The sequence below is a fragment of the Triturus cristatus genome, chromosome 2_2 (genome assembly GCF_964204655.1).
Source record: "Triturus cristatus chromosome 2_2, aTriCri1.1, whole genome shotgun sequence".
Taxonomy (NCBI): domain Eukaryota; kingdom Metazoa; phylum Chordata; class Amphibia; order Caudata; family Salamandridae; genus Triturus; species Triturus cristatus.
This window is the reverse complement of record NC_140582.1, coordinates 1,238,338,415-1,238,356,316: the sequence shown is the minus strand read 5'-3', so window position 1 is coordinate 1,238,356,316 and position 17,902 is coordinate 1,238,338,415. Positions and strand designations below refer to the sequence as shown.

The 17,902-nt window shown below is 48.7% G+C and overlaps 1 protein-coding gene across 1 annotated transcript in view; it reads right to left on the bottom strand.

Annotated features, from left to right (window-relative positions):
- Positions 1 to 2,561: 2,561 nt before the first annotated feature.
- The window catches only part of LBX2 (ladybird homeobox 2), a 36,361-nt gene continuing 21,020 nt past the window's right edge, over positions 2,562 to 17,902 (bottom strand). The window contains exon 2 of the mRNA XM_085642903.1: positions 2,562 to 4,503. Within this exon, the coding sequence (XP_085499029.1) occupies positions 4,025 to 4,503 (479 nt within the window). The 3' untranslated portion in view covers positions 2,562 to 4,024. The remainder of the gene's footprint in view (positions 4,504 to 17,902) is intronic.

The window sequence follows — 17,902 nt, the reverse complement described above, 5'->3', positions numbered from 1 at the left end:
TTTATCCAGGACATGTTTTTTTCAACGAACGTTGACCTTATTGTGCATATATTACAAAACAGCTTAAAATATATTATGATTAATCAAATACAGAAAATCGATTATCGTAAACCAAAATCGACTAAGGCAAATAATCAATTCAACATTTTCAAACACTAAACCCTTTAGACAGCAAGATGAGGTGTCGATGGAGAGGCCGAGTTTTCAGACCATCCTTAGAACTCACAGGAATGTCACGAAAGGCATCATCATGTGTGACGACTCAGTGGCAATCGATGACGTCGGTGCCCAGGGTCACACCATGTGAGCTCCTGGCAAACATAACCAGTGCGTGAGTCACGCGCGGGCAGCGTGTGTACACTAGCGTAGCATCACGCGCCCTGCGTGGCATGCGCTGAGCTAAATGCAGCTGTGCTTTTATTACATTTACAGAGAGGGGGGGGGGATGTTACTCGACCATGGGAGGGGCTCAGATGCATGTTGCATTTTAAAGCTTGTAGAATACAGGACCTGGTATGATAGGGCCGTTACCTATCAATTACACAAAGTGTTCGCTATCTCTGTCCGTCTCACTTTCTCTGTCGCTCTTTGCGTTTCTCTGTCGCTCTCTGTTTGAGTGTCTACCCCTCTGCCTCTTTGTCTCTCTCACTCTCTCTCTCTCACTCCCTGTTAAGCATCAGAGCTCGAGGGCGCTTCAATGCGCCTTGACTGACATCGCAGTATTCCGGCTTTGCTTACCTTTCTTTCAGCGGATGCTGATCAAACAAAGGGCAGCGGAGCAGTGTGCTCTGAACCTTTCTTTCCAAAGCTAGAAGCATTGTCCAGCTTTGAGACTAACCAGCTGGTGAGGTTAGGGTAAGATTGGACCTAAGGCTTCTCCAATCGGACAAAGGTAACATTTTAGGGCATGGGTACTCACAAACGCTTTGCACGGGCAAAAGGTTTGGTCTGTCATGAGACCACGAGCCACACTGATGTCAACACGGTGGGGGGGGGGGGGGATTACTGGTAAGGCGGGTTAGGGTAAGCAAAGCATATACCTCCAGTGGCTGAATCAAACAATGTGAAACAAGAAAACCTGGGATTAATCCCGGGTTCCCCACTGTACCACATTGTGTGATCCTAGGCAAATCCTTTATTTCACTTTCCCTCCTTTTTCTTCATTATTACACATAAGAAGACCTTGAAATACATAACTTCAGGATGTGCGCTGTGCAAAACCTTCTCCTGTGTTTGATTTAATAAACTATAATGTTGTCCACGTATAATAGGAGCCCCGGCCACCCAAAGGGTGCACGCAACAACTGACTTGCCTCTTAGTTCACTCTTGACATTGTGGTCAGGGTGTGGCGGAAGAATAAATGTTCCTAAATTCAGGTTTGAAAACTATCACTTTAATCTAATGCTTGTCAGTGCACTGATATCTGATGTACTAAGGTGAAAAGGTTCTGCATGTTAATTAAATTATCTTTTTGAATTTTGAGGAGAGTTTATCATATGTTTACACTTTTTCTGCAAGATGTCTTTCAAAATGAAGGTGTTCCTCAATTTAAGCAGGACACCCTCATTACTTGCTTTCTTTAACACCAATTAACCGTAAGTAAATGCTTGCCGGCTTATTTCACATCTTGTTATTGTTAAAGCTGAGTCGCGTAAGCACCAGCCCAGTGCTGACGTAAAGGTCAGGAGGGCAGCATGCACCCCCATCCATTCCCCCCACCTTCTCCCCGGGCTGTACTTTGAGTATCGATGTTTTAGGGCAAGTATGTTATTTCTGGAAATCATGTTAAATATTGTGTAAGAATTTCATCAAGGTTTGTAATTAATGCTGTCTCTGTTTGTCTGAGACAAGTCACAGCACCTTGAGACGCACCGTCCTATAAACACGGCTGCCATCTGCTGTGTTACTGTATTTACTGGGTACTGCACTTAATTTGAGCCCCTGCTTTCTGGTGCTCCACAATGGCCCTTAATTGTCAACAGCGGCCCTTCTGACAGTCCGCCACAAGGTGGCGATGTCTGGCTAATTTAGAGATGATCCAACAAAACAAGTCAATTAATAATTCAATAGACATTAAAAATGACTGTTACTTGCCACCCAAGCCATTCTCACAGCTTTGGGGGCCTGGAATATTCCGAGTTGTCACACTTCTAGAGCGCGTTAGGAGTTGTGTTGCTACTATCATTGGCAGCGCTGGCAGGGGCAGTGTGTGGTGCCTCCAAGGACAGCCCCGGCACTTACTTCGTTTACAAATTAAGCACTGAGGGTATTCCCAAAGAGACCACAAGACTAGCGAGTTTACACTATTGCGCACTTCTTCCGCAGCTGCTGCCCTCACAGAACTGTGCACCCGGGATACTTTTAACACTTTCTAGATACCTTTCAATTTCCTAAACTGCTTTTGAAAGGACTGCCGGTTCCTGTGCCCCCTGTTTCCGGTGCCCTCTCCCCTTCCCAACTGGTCATGGAGTCTCTGATCCCAGCCCCCTTCCTCCACCCCCCCCCCCCCCCCCCCGCCAAGAAACACGATCACCACAGAAGGCGGGGCGTGGGGCGAGTTTATTTAAAATATGTACATGTCCCCACAGGCCCCCTGCTGCTTGGCTAGTCCGGATCCCTTTGGTGGCGGCAACAACGTTGAATGACCTCGTTTAGGAAAAAATCATCAAGCGACGAAAACCTGAAAATTCACAATAAATTGCCCTTTTCTTAAATAATGCAATTCCGTGGATGTCACTCGCACAATTGCTTTTCCCAGTTCTGTATCTTTTTCTCATGGCCTTTTTTGCTTCCATTTCTGGGGTTTATTATCCAATCAATGTACCTTTGCTTTCTTCCGGATTTATATTCGTTCTCCGTTTTGTGTAGGAGTTTTGACCAGATTTACAGGACGCCGCTGTTGCGCTCCAAGTTAACGTGGCGGAAGGGTCAATGGAGAGAGAAAAAGATACAAAAGCCAGGGTTTCCTTCAATAATCACACAGAGACGCCCCGCCCCTTTCCAGAGAAAGGACGAAAAGGCAGTGGGGTCTTTTCTTCACAGTTTGCAGTCCCGTTTCTTTTCTTAAGATCTGAGGTGTATTTGGTAAAAACACAAATGTAATGACTTTGTCCGTTTGCTTCCAGAGGCGAGAAAACAGCTGGCAGACATGAAAGGGGGGGGAGGGAAACAGAGGGCAGAAGTTGTCTTTGGAAAGCGTCGGAAGTTGATCAAGGGGAAGGGGGGCCCCGCCCCCTACTCATTAACCTTATCTTTGAGTGTTTGGGGACATCTTGTTACCTCAAGAAGATACCACGTAATGTTTCTCAGGAGCCTCTGTTACATCAGGGAGATACCAACTGATGTCTCATAGGGGCCTTCTTTTATATCAGGGACCTACCACCTGATGTCTCACAGGGGCCTCTCGCTGCATCAGGGAGATACCATTAGATGTCTCACAGGGGCCTCTCGCTGCATCAGGGAGATACCACTTGATGTCTCACAGGGGTCTCTCGCTGCATCAGGGAGATACCACTTGATGTCTCACAGGGGCCCGTTCGCTGCATCAGGGAGATACCACTTGATGTCTCACAGGGGCCCCTCGCTGCATCAGGGAGATACCACTTGATGTCTTACAGTGGCCTCCCCTTACACCATGGAGACGCCACTCAATGACTACTCTCCACCAATGTGCGGACACCAAGATGTCTTCCTTGCTCATGTTATTTCTGTTTCCCCCTGCACAGGTACAATGGGACGTCCCAGGATGTGCCACCACAGCACGTTGGCCACTTGTTGCTCCAAGTCCCACATCTGCACACATTTCATCCGTCCGCAGGGGCGGTTCTTTGTGCTGGACTGGTGAAGAGGAAGGCCACGTGGCCTTGGGGAGGAGATGAGAAATTTATTGATAATTAAATAAATACATTCCTGGCCCTTCCATGTTTCCTTGCCATCACTCTATAGTCATATATACCCAGCACGCGGAGGTGGAAAAGAAGGGTCCCCTGGCCCTCAACAAATGTAAATCTACTGTACGCCCCCTCAATCGTCCACCTCAATCTCCTCATCTTCTGAGAACTCATCTGTGGTGGGGTCTCTGGAGGAGGACTGCGGGGAGTGTGGGTAGCAGCCCCCCAAGCCCTGGGGCGAGGCAGACCCGCAGGGGGACAGGGCCCGCGAGTGAGGAGCGGTGTGCACCCCCGTCTCTTCCTCCAGCTCGGGCATGGTGGCAAGTTTCTCTAGAGCATGGGGGGGCAGTTTCTTGAGGGACTCCACGTCCGCCTTCATCTCCTCAAGGTCCCGCTTCAGCTTGGCCCTCCGGTTCTGGAACCAGGTGATGACCTGCGCGTTGCTCAGGCCCAGCTGCTGTGCGATCTGGTCCCGGTCCGCCGGGGACAGGTACTTCTGGTAGAGGAAGCGCTTCTCCAGCTCGTAGATCTGGTGGTTGGTGAAGGCGGTGCGGGACTTCCTGCGCTTCTTGGAGGTCTGCCGGTGTCCGAAGGAGTTCAGGTGGTCCCGGCCTGGAAGAGAGGACAAGAGGTTAGTCAAACCTTGGGAGATACTTCATGGTGGAGAAGGAACAGACATGGAGGAGGCGAGGGTGCGGGAGGAAGACGGTGGATGGAGGAGAGGACAAGAGGTTAGTCAAGCCTTGGAGATACTTCGTGGTGGAGAAGGAATGGACATGGAGGAGGTGAGGGGGCGGCAGGAAGAGGTTGGATGGAGGAGAGGACGAGAGGTTAGTCAAGCCTTGGAGATACTTCATGGTGGAGAAGGAACGGACATGGAGGAGTCACGGGTGCAGGAGGAAGAGGGTGGATGGAGGAGAGGACAAGAGGGTAGTCAAGCCTTGGAGATACTTCATGGTGGAGAAGGAACGGACATGGATGAGGCGAGGGGGCGGCAGGAAGAGGGTGGATGGAGGAGAGGACGAGAGGTTAGTCAAGCCTTGGAGATACTTCATGGTGGAGAAGGAACGGACATGGAGGAGGCGCGGGTGCGGGAGGAAGACGGTAGATGGAGGAGAGGACAAGAGGTTAGTCAAGCCTTGGAGATACTTCGTGGTGGAGAAGGAATGGACATGGAGGAGGTGAGGGGGCGGCAGGAAGAGGTTGGATGGAGGAGAGGACGAGAGGTTAGTCAAGCCTTGGAGATACTTCATGGTGGAGAAGGAACGGACATGGAGGAGTCACGGGTGCAGGAGGAAGAGGGTGGATGGAGGAGAGGACAAGAGGGTAGTCAAGCCTTGGAGATACTTCATGGTGGAGAAGGAACGGACATGGATGAGGCGAGGGGGCGGCAGGAAGAGGGTGGATGGAGGAGAGGACAAGAGGTTAGTCAAGCCTTGGAGATACTTCATGGTGGAGAAGGAACGGACATGGATGAGGCGAGGGGGCGGCAGGAAGAGGGTGGATGGAGGAGAGGACGAGAGGTTAGTCAAGCCTTGGAGATACTTCATGGTGGAGAAGGAACGGACATGGATGAGGCGAGGGGGCGGCAGGAAGAGGGTGGATGGAGGAGAGGACGAGAGGTTAGTCAAGCCTTGGAGATACTTCATGGTGGAGAAGGAACGGACATGGAGGAGTCACGGGTGCAGGAGGAAGAGGGTGGATGGAGGAGAGGACAAGAGGGTAGTCAAGCCTTGGAGATACTTCATGGTGGAGAAGGAACGGACATGGAGGAGGCGCGGGAGGAAGATGGTGGATGGAGGAGAGGACAAGAGGTTAGTCAAGCCTTGGAGATACTTCATGGTGGAGAAGGAACGGACATGGAGGAGGCACGGGAGGAAGATGGTGGATGGAGGAGAGGACAAGAGGTTAGTCAAGCCTTGGAGATACTTCATGGTGGAGAAGGAACGGACATGGAGGAGGCGAGGGAGGAAGAGGGTGGATGGAGGAGAGGACAAGAGGTTAGTCAAGCCTTGGAGATACTTCATGGTGGAGAAGGAACAGACATGGAGGAGGCGCGGGTGCGGGAGAAAGAGGGTGGATGGAGGAGAGGACGAGAGGTTAGTCAAGCCTTGGAGATACTTCATGGTGGAGAAGGAACAGACATGGAGGAGGCGCGGGTGTGGGAGGAAGAGGGTGGATGGAAGTGAGGAGGAAGATGGTGTGGAGATGGAATGGAGGTAATATGGCGAGCCAAAGAGGAGGTACTGAGGGAGAAGAGACGCGGCAATATGAATGACTCGGAGCGCTCAACTGTTCCTCAACTGTAGTGAAACTTCACCTCAGTCAGCACTCACAGGGATTTTCACACACGTCACTTGTCGCCTTCATTTGAATCTTAGCACATCTGAGGATGAGTGAATCTGCTCAAACTGAGCATCAATTCAGCCTAACCGACCACTGACCTACCTGTGAGAGCTCAGTCAGCATTCACCTACACTTACCAAAAAACTGCGTTTTTAGTAACAAAATGTACACATTTTCCAATCGCAACTGAGGCCCGGCTGAGCCTTTCTTTTGAAAAAGGCCCAAACTAGTTCCGGCATTCCACCGGGGTTTGCAACGACAGCCACCTTTTGTGAGCGCTCATTCGAGCAGGCTGAATGGGGGTTTGTTTTTATTTCATTTACAAATTTGAATTGCGCTCTTAGGGGGAGATCTACTAAGAATTTGCGCCATGTTTACATCACAAATTGGCGCAAAATCTTTTTTTCCTAATTTACTTTCCAGCGCTAAACTTGTTTAGCTCTGGAACTAACGTAAAAGTAACGCAAAGCGGGGCATAGCGTTGCTTCGCACTGATGGGGTCGTGCCAAGGGTGGTGCCTGGCCGTGCCCATGCAACCACCCAAGGTTTCTCAGGCTAAACCCAACTCACTAAAAACAGTGGGTCGGGTTTAGCGTGAGAAAACTGCGCCCTTTTCAAGGAGGCGCAAGGGAGGAGAAATGCTTCCATAGCTCTTTCCTTTTCCAACTTTGCATGTTTGCTGCACTGTGCAACACGCTTACAACGTGAAACAAGCTGTGCACCGTGCCTAGCATAGTAGTTTGTACTGGAAGGGTGCCCTCCTGCACAAAACCTATGCTACCCTCATGCACACACCCTAGCGCTGCGGCGCTACGGCGTGTGCCTGGCGTACTGCGACTCAAATCAGCGCCGGCGCAAGAGAAAGGGGAGGAGAGAGCCATATCTTTAAAAATATGCGGCTCTCCTGCTCCTCCCTGTCGCTCAGCGCAGCTCAGTCTCGCGGGGGCTGCGCTGCGCTGCGTGGAGATTTTGTCAATCTCCCCTTAAAGCTTTAGTTACTTGCTTACTTGCCAATCTACAAATTTGGTTAAATTTTCTGCGCATTCAGATTTGAGAACTGCAAAATCGTATTTTTCTCAAATTGACTAATTTTTTTAACACAAAGATTTTTACTTCACGACTTAATATTAAAAAAAACTTTAATAATCATTTAGTTTTCAATAAGTGATTTTTATAACAATTATTTCTATTGTTGACTATTTTTTAATACCTATTTCTGGATTAAATACGGTATGGTTCATAATTCACCGCTAAGTGAATTTTGTGTCAAAATATAGCTGATTAATTTGTATGAGCTGAGTGGGACGCAATACACTCTGTGCAGATACCAAGATGGAATAAACTATTTATTACTACCCTTGTTGAGTTTGGAGCGGGGTCGCGAGTCACAAGAGGAAGCCCAGAGTGAGTCATGGTACGCCACCCCCCCCAACCCCCAGTGCAATAAATAGTATATAACCTCTGCACGCCTTCATGTAGGGTGTATGCCACACCGTGCTTGAGTGTGAATTAGTTATAAGCAGTGGTTTATAAATCCTATCCAGAGCACAAGGGGTTAAATCCCTGCAGTGAGATGGCATCTCATTGACTGAGATTTGCATGCCTGCGCCCCATTGGTTGTTTTCTGTCATTGCTTCTAAAATGGAATCCCTGCGACTGTACCATTGGTTTGTCAGGTCAGGGGCGCTCGACTGTGGTATAACCGGGGGGTGGTTCTGAAAGGGCTAATAAGTGAGGGCTTCTGAGGACACTTGTTACAATGAACTTGGTGTTTGCCCACATTTGTGTTTCCCGGCATGGACTATATTTAGAGCTCGGTTCTTTCCTGCATTCTGAACACAAATGCATAGGATGCATAGGAGAGTTTAAACATAGAACTGGTTCCGAACTATTCATATTACTTTTCACGATGCTATATTAAAATAAACTGTGGCAGCTGCTGGTGGGTACCAGCCATTTCTCCTTTTAGAGCAGGGCGCTCTTATTAAGAGATAAAACCCTTGATAAAACTAGGGGTGGGCGGAATTTGCGAAAGCGACTTTCGCAAATGATCGCAAAAATGTTAAAAATCTCCGCAAACACGCGGAAATATCACGAAGATGCAGAAGTTTTTTTCCCGCCCGTTCGCGGTATTTTCTGCGTGGTCGCGGCTCGCCAACTTACCCATGCGGTTGCTCGCGAGCGCGGCCATCTTGTTTTCACTCTTCTCGTGTGCATGATCGCGAGCAAAAAGACGTGATCGCGCAACGTATGACGTTACTAAGGGCGCGAACTGTCGCGAGACAGCGCAAATGGCTACCAACAATCCAACATCTCGTGGAGAACGCGACCGGATCAGGAAAACTTATCGGTGAACTTCGGGGATTCAGGTAAGGCGATCGCACGCGCTCACGAGAATGTATTATTTTACAGCGCGAGCAAGAAACAAATTATCGCTAAGCTGCGGAATGCGGAAATTTTGACATTTTCGCGCTCTCCGCGGAACGCGAAAATGTCAAATTATTGCAATTTCCGCGAGTGGAACGGAAATTTAGCCCAGGCCTAGATAAAACCCTTGATCACACATAGATGTATTATCTGAGACATACATTGAAAGCGCGGATTCTTAAACATGCTTTCGCTGTCTCGGCGGCGGCGGTGTCAATGATTATCGAATTAAACATATATCAGTTCACACCATCTGCACATATTGAACAGGGGAATATGTCACAAGTTAGTATATCGATGACATCAATAATCATGACCTGTACTACTTTACGGATAAGATACTAAAAATTGACGACTAAAATATTAATCAGAATAATTGAGATTAAAATAATGACAACAAAATGGTACCGTAACTAATATAATAAGAACTTCAGAAGCAATAGAAATAAAACCGATGATAATTAAAAAACAATAATAGGAAAAAAAGTACTTCGAAAATAACAGAAACAACGACAATTGTTGTCGTTATTACTTCTTTAAGAATGAGACACTAAAAAGTATTACTTCTATGCCGCAATAATACGAATTATGACAGTCAGTGCATTAAGAATGTTCTATATGATATCCCTGTTAATAAAATGTGCCCGGGGCGGAATCCCCTCCAGTCCATGGTCAGGATGGCGCGAGTCACTGGGTAGATTTGTTACCATAAAGAGTAACTGACCAGGGGCACGCGGAGGTCACTTATAGGGTCAGAGATCCAAGGGGTGTCTTGCATTAGTGTTCAGAAGTAGCAGGTTCCTAGTCACAGATGGCCGCACCCCCGTTTGTAAGGTGACTCCTCTTGCTGATGTAAGTTTGGATTTAGAGATGTGTGGTGACGTCATTCTATATGACCGGTGAGCGGTGACGCCGCAGCTCAAGCGAGGATTCATATAGGATTTTATTATAAGGTTTCATGTGTTGTTTAAATAGTCACAATGGGAATACAGAAATCTGTAATTGAATATTGATAGAATTATAAGTATTTATATTGAAGCCAGGATCCCACTGAAGGCGGCGTGCCCAACCCACAAAGCCCTTCACCATTCTGGCCCTAAACACCCAGCAAATAGGATCAAACGATCAGGAGGGGGGAGGGCTTCTAGAAGTTCTAAATCCCTCATACCTGAACTACCCGGGTTAAAAAAGGATCCCACGGTCGCACTTTCGCCAGATCTGCCCCCAAACTCAGCTTTAGGAGCGTGTGCGCGAGACCAGCCCTAACTTATCTGCCATAACTTTCTAAATCCTGTACGACTGCCCTCCCCAGAGATCGGCTCTTGATGAGACCCGGTACTGCCCATTGTCATTTTACATACTTATATACATACATACATACATACCTACATGTCTGCATACATATGTACATGCATATGTACATACTTGCATACGTTCATACATACATACTTACATGTCTGCATACATATTTACATACATACGTACATACATACATACGTACATACTTCTATACATTTATACATACATACTTTCATTCAGACATACATGCATAATACATACATAGATACTTACATACATTCATACATACATACATACTTATACAGTATGTATACATACATACATACTTTCATATATACTTTCCTTGACATGGACTTGTTAGGATGAAATGCCCCTGGAGAGGGTGCTCCCCCACCCAGTGGTATTGCCCTGGGCAGGTGATGGTTTTCTGACGTGTGCATCAGCGGAGTCGACAGTCATGCATGTTCATTGAAGTCCCCCCTCTTTACACAGATTAAGACCACAGGGCGTGGCTCTGAGGTCACGGCGGCACATCAAGTGCACCCCTGGCAGAAAAGAGCACCTACTCCCCCCACTAGGTGTTTTGGGACTGGCAGTGCCGTCTCCTTTGGGGGTAGGTATATGGTGGCCACACCATGTCTGAAAAGGTTGCTCCACCCTCTGTGCCCTCTGTCCCTGTGTGACATGGCTGAAGGGTGCGTGTGCACCGTGTGCCTCTGGGGGGTGTCCCTGTTCATATGTTTGTGAAACAGAAAGTCGTCCAGAGTCTAAGGGTCGAATTGAAAGGAAATGAAGCTGGTGATTTTAGGAAGCAGAGAGTTGTGATCAAAGGAGAAGAAAGGTTTAATTAGGAATGTCTGAATTTAAAAGCACAGATAATAAAAGAGGAAAGAATCCTCAAACTAAGGGATGACTTTGCAAGTTATAAAAACCTCCAGAAGACAAAGACAATATATACAATGTTAATTAGGGAGCAAAAAAGCATACACCAAGAGAAATGTTGGGAAAATCTTCTGGAAGCAATTAAAACAAAAAATATAAAAAAAAGTTCTGGAAGTTAGTGGAGGAAGGTTCTAGTAAGATACAGGGGAGCCATGAACTGTGTGTTGGCAGCGGATACAAGGGGCCATGAACTATGTGGTGGCAGCGGATACAGGGGGCCATGAACTGTGTGGTGGCAGCTGATACAGGGGGCCATGAACCGTGATTGGCAGCGGATACAGGGGGCCATGAACTGTGTGGTGGCAGCGGATACAGGGGGCATGAACTGTGTGGTGGCAGCGGATACAGGGGGCCATGAACTGTGTGTGGCAGCGGATTCAGGGGGCCATGAACTGTGTGGTGGCAGCTGATACAGGGGGCCATGAACCGTGATTGGCAGCGGATACAGGGGGCCATGAACTGTGTGGTGGCAGCGGATACAGGGGGCATGAACTGTGTGGTGGCAGCGGATACAGGGGGCCATGAACTGTGTGTGGCAGCGGATTCAGGGGGCCATGAACTGTGTGGTGGCAGCGGATACAGGGGGCATGAACTGTGTGGTGGCAGCGGATACAGGGGGCCATGAACTGTGTGGTGGCAGCGGATACAGGGAGCCATGAACTGTGTGGTGGCAGCGGATACAGGGGGCCATGAACTGTGTGGTGGCAGCAGATACAGGGGGCCATGAACTGTGTGGTGGCAGCGGATACAGGGGGCCATGAACTGTGTGGTGGCAGCAGATACAGGGGGCCATGAACTGTGTGGTGGCAGCGGATACAGGGGGCCATGAACTGTGTGGTGGCAGCAGATACAGGGGGCCATGAACTGTGTGGTGGCAGCGGATACAGGAGGCCATGAACCGTGTGGTGGCAGCGGATACAGGGGGCCATGAATTGTGTGGCAGCGGATTCAGGGGGCCATGAACCATGTGTTGGCAGCGGATACAGGGGACCATGAACCATGTGGTGACAGCGGATACAGGGGGCCATGAACTGTGTGTGGCAGCGGATTCAGGGGGCCATGAACCGTGTGGTTGCAGCTGATACAGGGGGCCATGAACCGTGAATGGCAGTGGATACAGGGGGCCATGAACTGTGTGGTGGCAGCGGATACAGGGGGCATGAACTGTGTGGTGGCAGCGGATACAGGGGGCCATGAACTGTGTGGTGGCAGCGGATACAGGGAGCCATGAACTGTGTGGTGGCAGCGGATACAGGGGGCCATGAACTGTGTGGTGGCAGCAGATACAGGGGGCCATGAACTGTGTGGTGGCAGCGGATACAGGGGGCCATGAACTGTGTGGTGGCAGCAGATACAGGGGGCCATGTACTGTGTGGTGGCAGCGGATACAGGAGGCCATGAACCATGTGGTGGCAGCGGATACAGGGGGCCATGAATTGTGTGGCAGCGGATTCAGGGGGCCATGAACCATGTGTTGGCAGCGGATACAGGGGGCCATGAACCATGTGGTGACAGCGGATACAGGGGGGCATGAACTGTGTGTGGCAGCGGATTCAGGGGGCCATGAACCGTGTGGTGGCAGCTGATACAGGGGGCCATGAACCGTGATTGGCAGCGGATACAGGGGGCCATGAACTGTGTGGTGGCAGCTGATACAGGGGGCCATGAACTGTGTGGTGGCAGCGGATACAGGGGGTATGAACTGTGTGGTGGCAGCGGATACAGGGGGCCATGAACTGTGTGGTGGCAGCGGATACAGGGAGCCATGAACTGTGTGGTGGCAGCGGATACAGGGGGCCATGAACTGTGTGGTGGCAGCAGATACAGGGGGCCATGAACTGTGTGGTGGCAGCGGATACAGGGGGCCATGAACTGTGTGGTGGCAGCAGATACAGGGGGCCATGTACTGTGTGGTGGCAGCGGATACAGGAGGCCATGAACCGTGTGGTGGCAGCGGATACAGGGGGCCATGAATTGTGTGGCAGCGGATTCAGGGGGCCATGAACCATGTGTTGGCAGCGGATACAGGGGGCCATGAACCATGTGTTGGCAGCGGATACAGGGGGCCATGAACCATGTGGTGACAGCGGATACAGGGGGCCATGAACTGTGTGTGGCAGCGGATTCAGGGGGCCATGAACCGTGTGGTGGCAGCGGATACAGGGGGCCATGAACTGTGTGTGGCAGCGGATACAGGGGTCCATGAACCATGTGGTGGCAGCGGATTCTTGGGAGCAGTGTTTGGGGGAAATGTGCGGGCGAGGGATGGAACCCGCAGTAAAGAGAGCGATCACTGGATCTCACTTAAACGAGGACATTGGGTCTGACTTTGCAGCAAGATTTGTCCGATGCATCATCGCAAACTGAACTCTGGCTAGAGCAGCTGGCCCGGGTAGACACCCAGCAGGCATTAAAAAGACCCCGCCTGATTGGTGGGCAGGATTTTCCTCTCAAATGTTCACGAGTATCTTTGACACGGGACAGATACCAGAAAATTGGTGAGGGGCGATCATTGGACCCATTCATAAGTGGGGAGATATAAATGCCCCTAAGAATTATTGCTGTTTCACTGATGTCCGGGCTGCCTTCGATCTGGTGGACCGGCATCGTTGGGAGGCACTGACCAGGTGAGACATTCCAGGGGGTCTCTTGGCCATCATTCAGGGGCTACAGAGTTATAACTGGGCACCGGTGATAATGGGCGCTGAGGGGACCCTGGCACAGAAAACATCAATCGGACATGGATTAAGCCACGGATGCCTCCTGGCCCCCTCCTTTTCTCCTTATTTACAGCTGACTCGCCATCAGATTTAGGGGGGGCTAAAGGTGCTCGCCCCAAAATTGACAGCAAATATATTGCATGTCTCCTGTATGCAGCGGATCTTGTAATTTTAGATCAGACAGAGATAGGTCTGCAAAGAAAGCTGGGCATGGTTCTGGAATATTGTAGTCATGAAAAAACAGTAGTAAATATGGGAAAAACCAAGGTGTTGAGCTTTGGTGGTAAACAGAGTTTAGATGGTTTCTGGGCCCAAGCTGGAAAAAGTAAAGCAATATAAGTATCTGGGGTGAGGTTTGAGAAGTCCCTAAAGGGGGTGTCCACCTGGATGCGTTGAGGGCCAGGCCCCTGCCTGGAGAAGTTCACGGTGAGAAGTCAGAGAGGCACGCCTTGAAAGCCGGTGCTGCCATGACACCGCCACCATTCCAAAATGGTGCTGAATTATTATTTCTGAGGGGTAAACGTGGATGAGATGTTGAGGAGGGTAAATGTGTAAACAACGTACGGCCTCTTCCAGGATCAGCTACGATCCAGGCCGTATGAATGGAACCTGGGACAGTATGGTGGAATATAACGGCCCGTACGGCGTTGATAAGATTCTGAAAGCGCCTGAGCTCTGGGGATGAGCAAAAGGTATCCCAGTGGTGCAAAGATGAGAGAAAGAAAAGTGAATTAAAGTGGGCATATGGGTCAGAAAAATGATGGATAACGTTTGCAGGGATATGAGAATTAAGCTGTGCTCGCAAAATATACAAATTGAGTTTGTAAAGAGTGAGTTCATGGTATTAGCAAAGGAATTAACGCAAAATGATAGGCAGTACCTTGAGAGAAACAAATCGGTATGTTTTATGTTTAACGTATGGCAAAAGGAAGTGGGGTACTCGTGTAAAGATGCACGACCCAATCATTGGAGTAGAAGAGAATTATTAGGGCTAAAGGTTGGATTGACCCTTGCTATGATAATGAAAGGATAAAAGTGACCACAATTGATCCTGAGGTAAATTGTACGTGTGGCTCGAGTATGAGGTGCAATGTTTTACATATTTGATTGGATTGTCTAAAAGTTTTAATTGCACGGAAATTGATTTTAAGTCCAATTGTTATAAAATATGACATTACAAAATGTGCCCAGGCTACGGAATTTTGAACTGAAATCTGTTTTAGGATGTAGCGTGTGCCATAGGAAGGGCTATGACTGCTGCTAAGAAGGTCGTACTCGTCATGTGTATATAGATTAGTATTTATAGGTCATTTATGATGATTAATTTTTATCATATAATATGGGTCGACGATGATATCAAGAGGAGGTATATTTTATAGGTATATTGACTATGAGATTTTATATAATGAATGGGCTTATGCTTTTATTTATTGTGATGTAAACATACAAAGCTGATGTGGTTGTATATGATATGTGTTTAGTGATCAAATCATGTTTTATGATTATTAATCGTATCTAATGATATGTTTAGAAAGCTGCAATTTACGCGTGCTTTGATAATGTGCACATAGAGATTCTCATTCAATCCACATACAGCATTAGTGTCCACATGTTATTCCCCGTTTTGTTTAACATGTTTTGTTTGCATGGCATAGGATGGGGAGCATGCACACTTTGAGATGGAGAAAATCAACCACCCGTAACGCAGCCTTTCCTTCCGGCTGAATGTCGGGGTAATTACCCAACAATAAAGGCCGAATCAGTGACTTAGGTCACTTGAATACAGAGCACATGATCTACGAACAGAGCCCGAACCCACAAATTGACTTTATTAAAAACAGAGCGTTATGAAGCACTAAATAGAAAACATATATTTTATGTTCTGCATACAAAAGCCCGTACCGGCAGCGATCCGCTCCTAGCGTGTGGCAGGACCAGACACCCATTACCAAAAATAAAAAAATTGTACCAAAACAATGCATGAAATGGCTGCTGCGTATTTTTAACAGTAGTCGGCCGGTGCTCTGTGGGAGGGCCAAACACCGGAACAGGCATGATGTATGTATGCCCTCGGCAAATGTGGAGAAGGCAAAATGGAGCCAGCAAATGGGAAGCCAATGGGCGGGCTGTAAGCCCACAAAGTAGATACAGCATGTCTCTCTTTGAGACAGCCACAAGTGCACCGTCCAGAGTCCAGGACTAAAAAGTGATCAGCATTTGCCGATCAGGGTGGTTTTGGTCTTGTACAAATACACTGTGTAGGTGTTTTGCAGGGCATGGAAGGCTTCGTACATATGTGGTAGCTGCAGGTAACATTTCTGGTAATGCCATTAAAATTAACAATACAAAACACAACGTAACGGAGCAAGCGGTAGAGGAAAAGGGTAAGTGTGTGAGAGAGAGAGAGTGAAAGAACATGTGTGTGAAGAGAGGGTGGGACAGAGAGACCTGAGTGCGGACCTGTGTGCCTGTCAGACTGGTTGCAGCAAACAATCCATTGCGGATTCCCTGTCTGTGACTGAAAACAGGAAGTGGGCGCCTCGGATGAGACGTCACCAGGCTTTGACCCGTGAGGCTGCATTACAACACTGGGCACCTCACTGGGGTTCAGAATCTTGTGGGAAGGGGTGTTACATTTTACCGCGAACGGCGCGTAATTACGCAAAATGGCATAACAGTGGACTTCCGCGTAACTAGAGTGACACAAAATTCCCGTAATTGTGCAAATTACCCTGAGGGAATGTTACTTCCTCCCATGGCTACTTGAAATCTGTGCAGTGCTTGCTGCGTTGGTTCCATTCACCTACGTCCTACGTGGCTGTAGGTCCCGCTGGATGGGGTACACCGGATCGACCAAATTTACCAAGGTATTGGCAATTTCAAAGCATACCTTATGGTTGACGGCTTGTGGGACCAACTGGGCCCATGTTTGTTCCCCTGAACTCCCAGGAGGCTGACACCACCGAGGGTGGTGAGGCCTGATCACCCAGAATAGGCATGCCCCAGACACCTCCTGGGATTGACCGCATCCACTTCCTGCGACAGCGCAACATGGGGCGCCATTAGAGCTAGACCCCAGCTTGGACCATGGAGGGGCACACAGCCAGCAGTGCCTGTAAGAAGCTGGAAGTATCTGAAACTTTTAACAGTGTCTCCACCTGCTGTGAAAAACAGGAAGTGACTGAAACTTTCAACAGTGTCTCCACCTGCTGGCAAAAACAGGAAGTTATTGTTATTGTTATTGTTATTTTGGATTTATATCGCGCCCAATCACCTGCAGGTCTCTAGGCGCTCGAAATCTCTAGTTACAACAATAAGCTTGGCAGACATTGCAAGAAAACACTCCCTGGTCTAGCTGACACTCAGAATCCTTCTAAACATCAGTGTTTTTAGCATCTTCCTAAACCGCAGGAGGTTCCCTTCCCTGCGCAGCATCTCAGGCAGCGTGTTCCATAGCTGAGGGACTAACACAGAGAAGGCTCTGCCTCCCTTGGTTACTAATTTGTAACGGGGGCAGACCAGTAGCTGAGAATCTGAAGATCTAAGTGTTCTCACTGGGCTGTACACAACCAAACGATCTGCAATATAGGCGGGAGCCTGGCCATAAATTGCCTTATGGGCCGTACATAGGCTCTTAAATTCCACACGCTCTTTAATGGGGAGCCAGTGCAGGCTATGAAGCAGAGGGGAGGCCTTAGTTCTCCGTGGGAGTCTAAAAATCAGTCGTGCGGCGTCATTCAACACGACCTGTAGTCTATTTGTCAGGGTTTTGGGGAGTCCCAGATAGAGGGCATTCCCATAATCTAGCCTTGAGATAACAGTTGCTGCTACGATTGAGCGCATCATTGATTGAGAGAGGACAGGGGCTAGCTTCCGCAGTTGACGGATCACATTTATGCAGCTTCCCACCACAGAGGAGATTTGACTGGACATTGAGAGATCACAGTCCAGTTTAATCCCCAGACTCTTTACATTCAAACTTGGTTTTGGAGCAAGACCTAACTCTGCTGGCCAGTAGAGGTCATTCCAAGGTGAGGCGGTAGATGGAATCACCAATACCTCAGTCTTGTCTGGGTTAATCTTCAGCAGATTTTCAGTCATCCATTGAACAGTATGCCTCAAGATGTTCTGGGCATTAAGTTGTGCAGTCCTTGTGTTGTCGACACTCAGTAACAGCTGCGTGTCGTCCGCATAATTAAAAACTCTACAGCCCATGCAGGCCAATGATGCAATTAGAGGTTGTAGGTAGAGGTTGAAGAGGAGTGGGGACAGGGCGG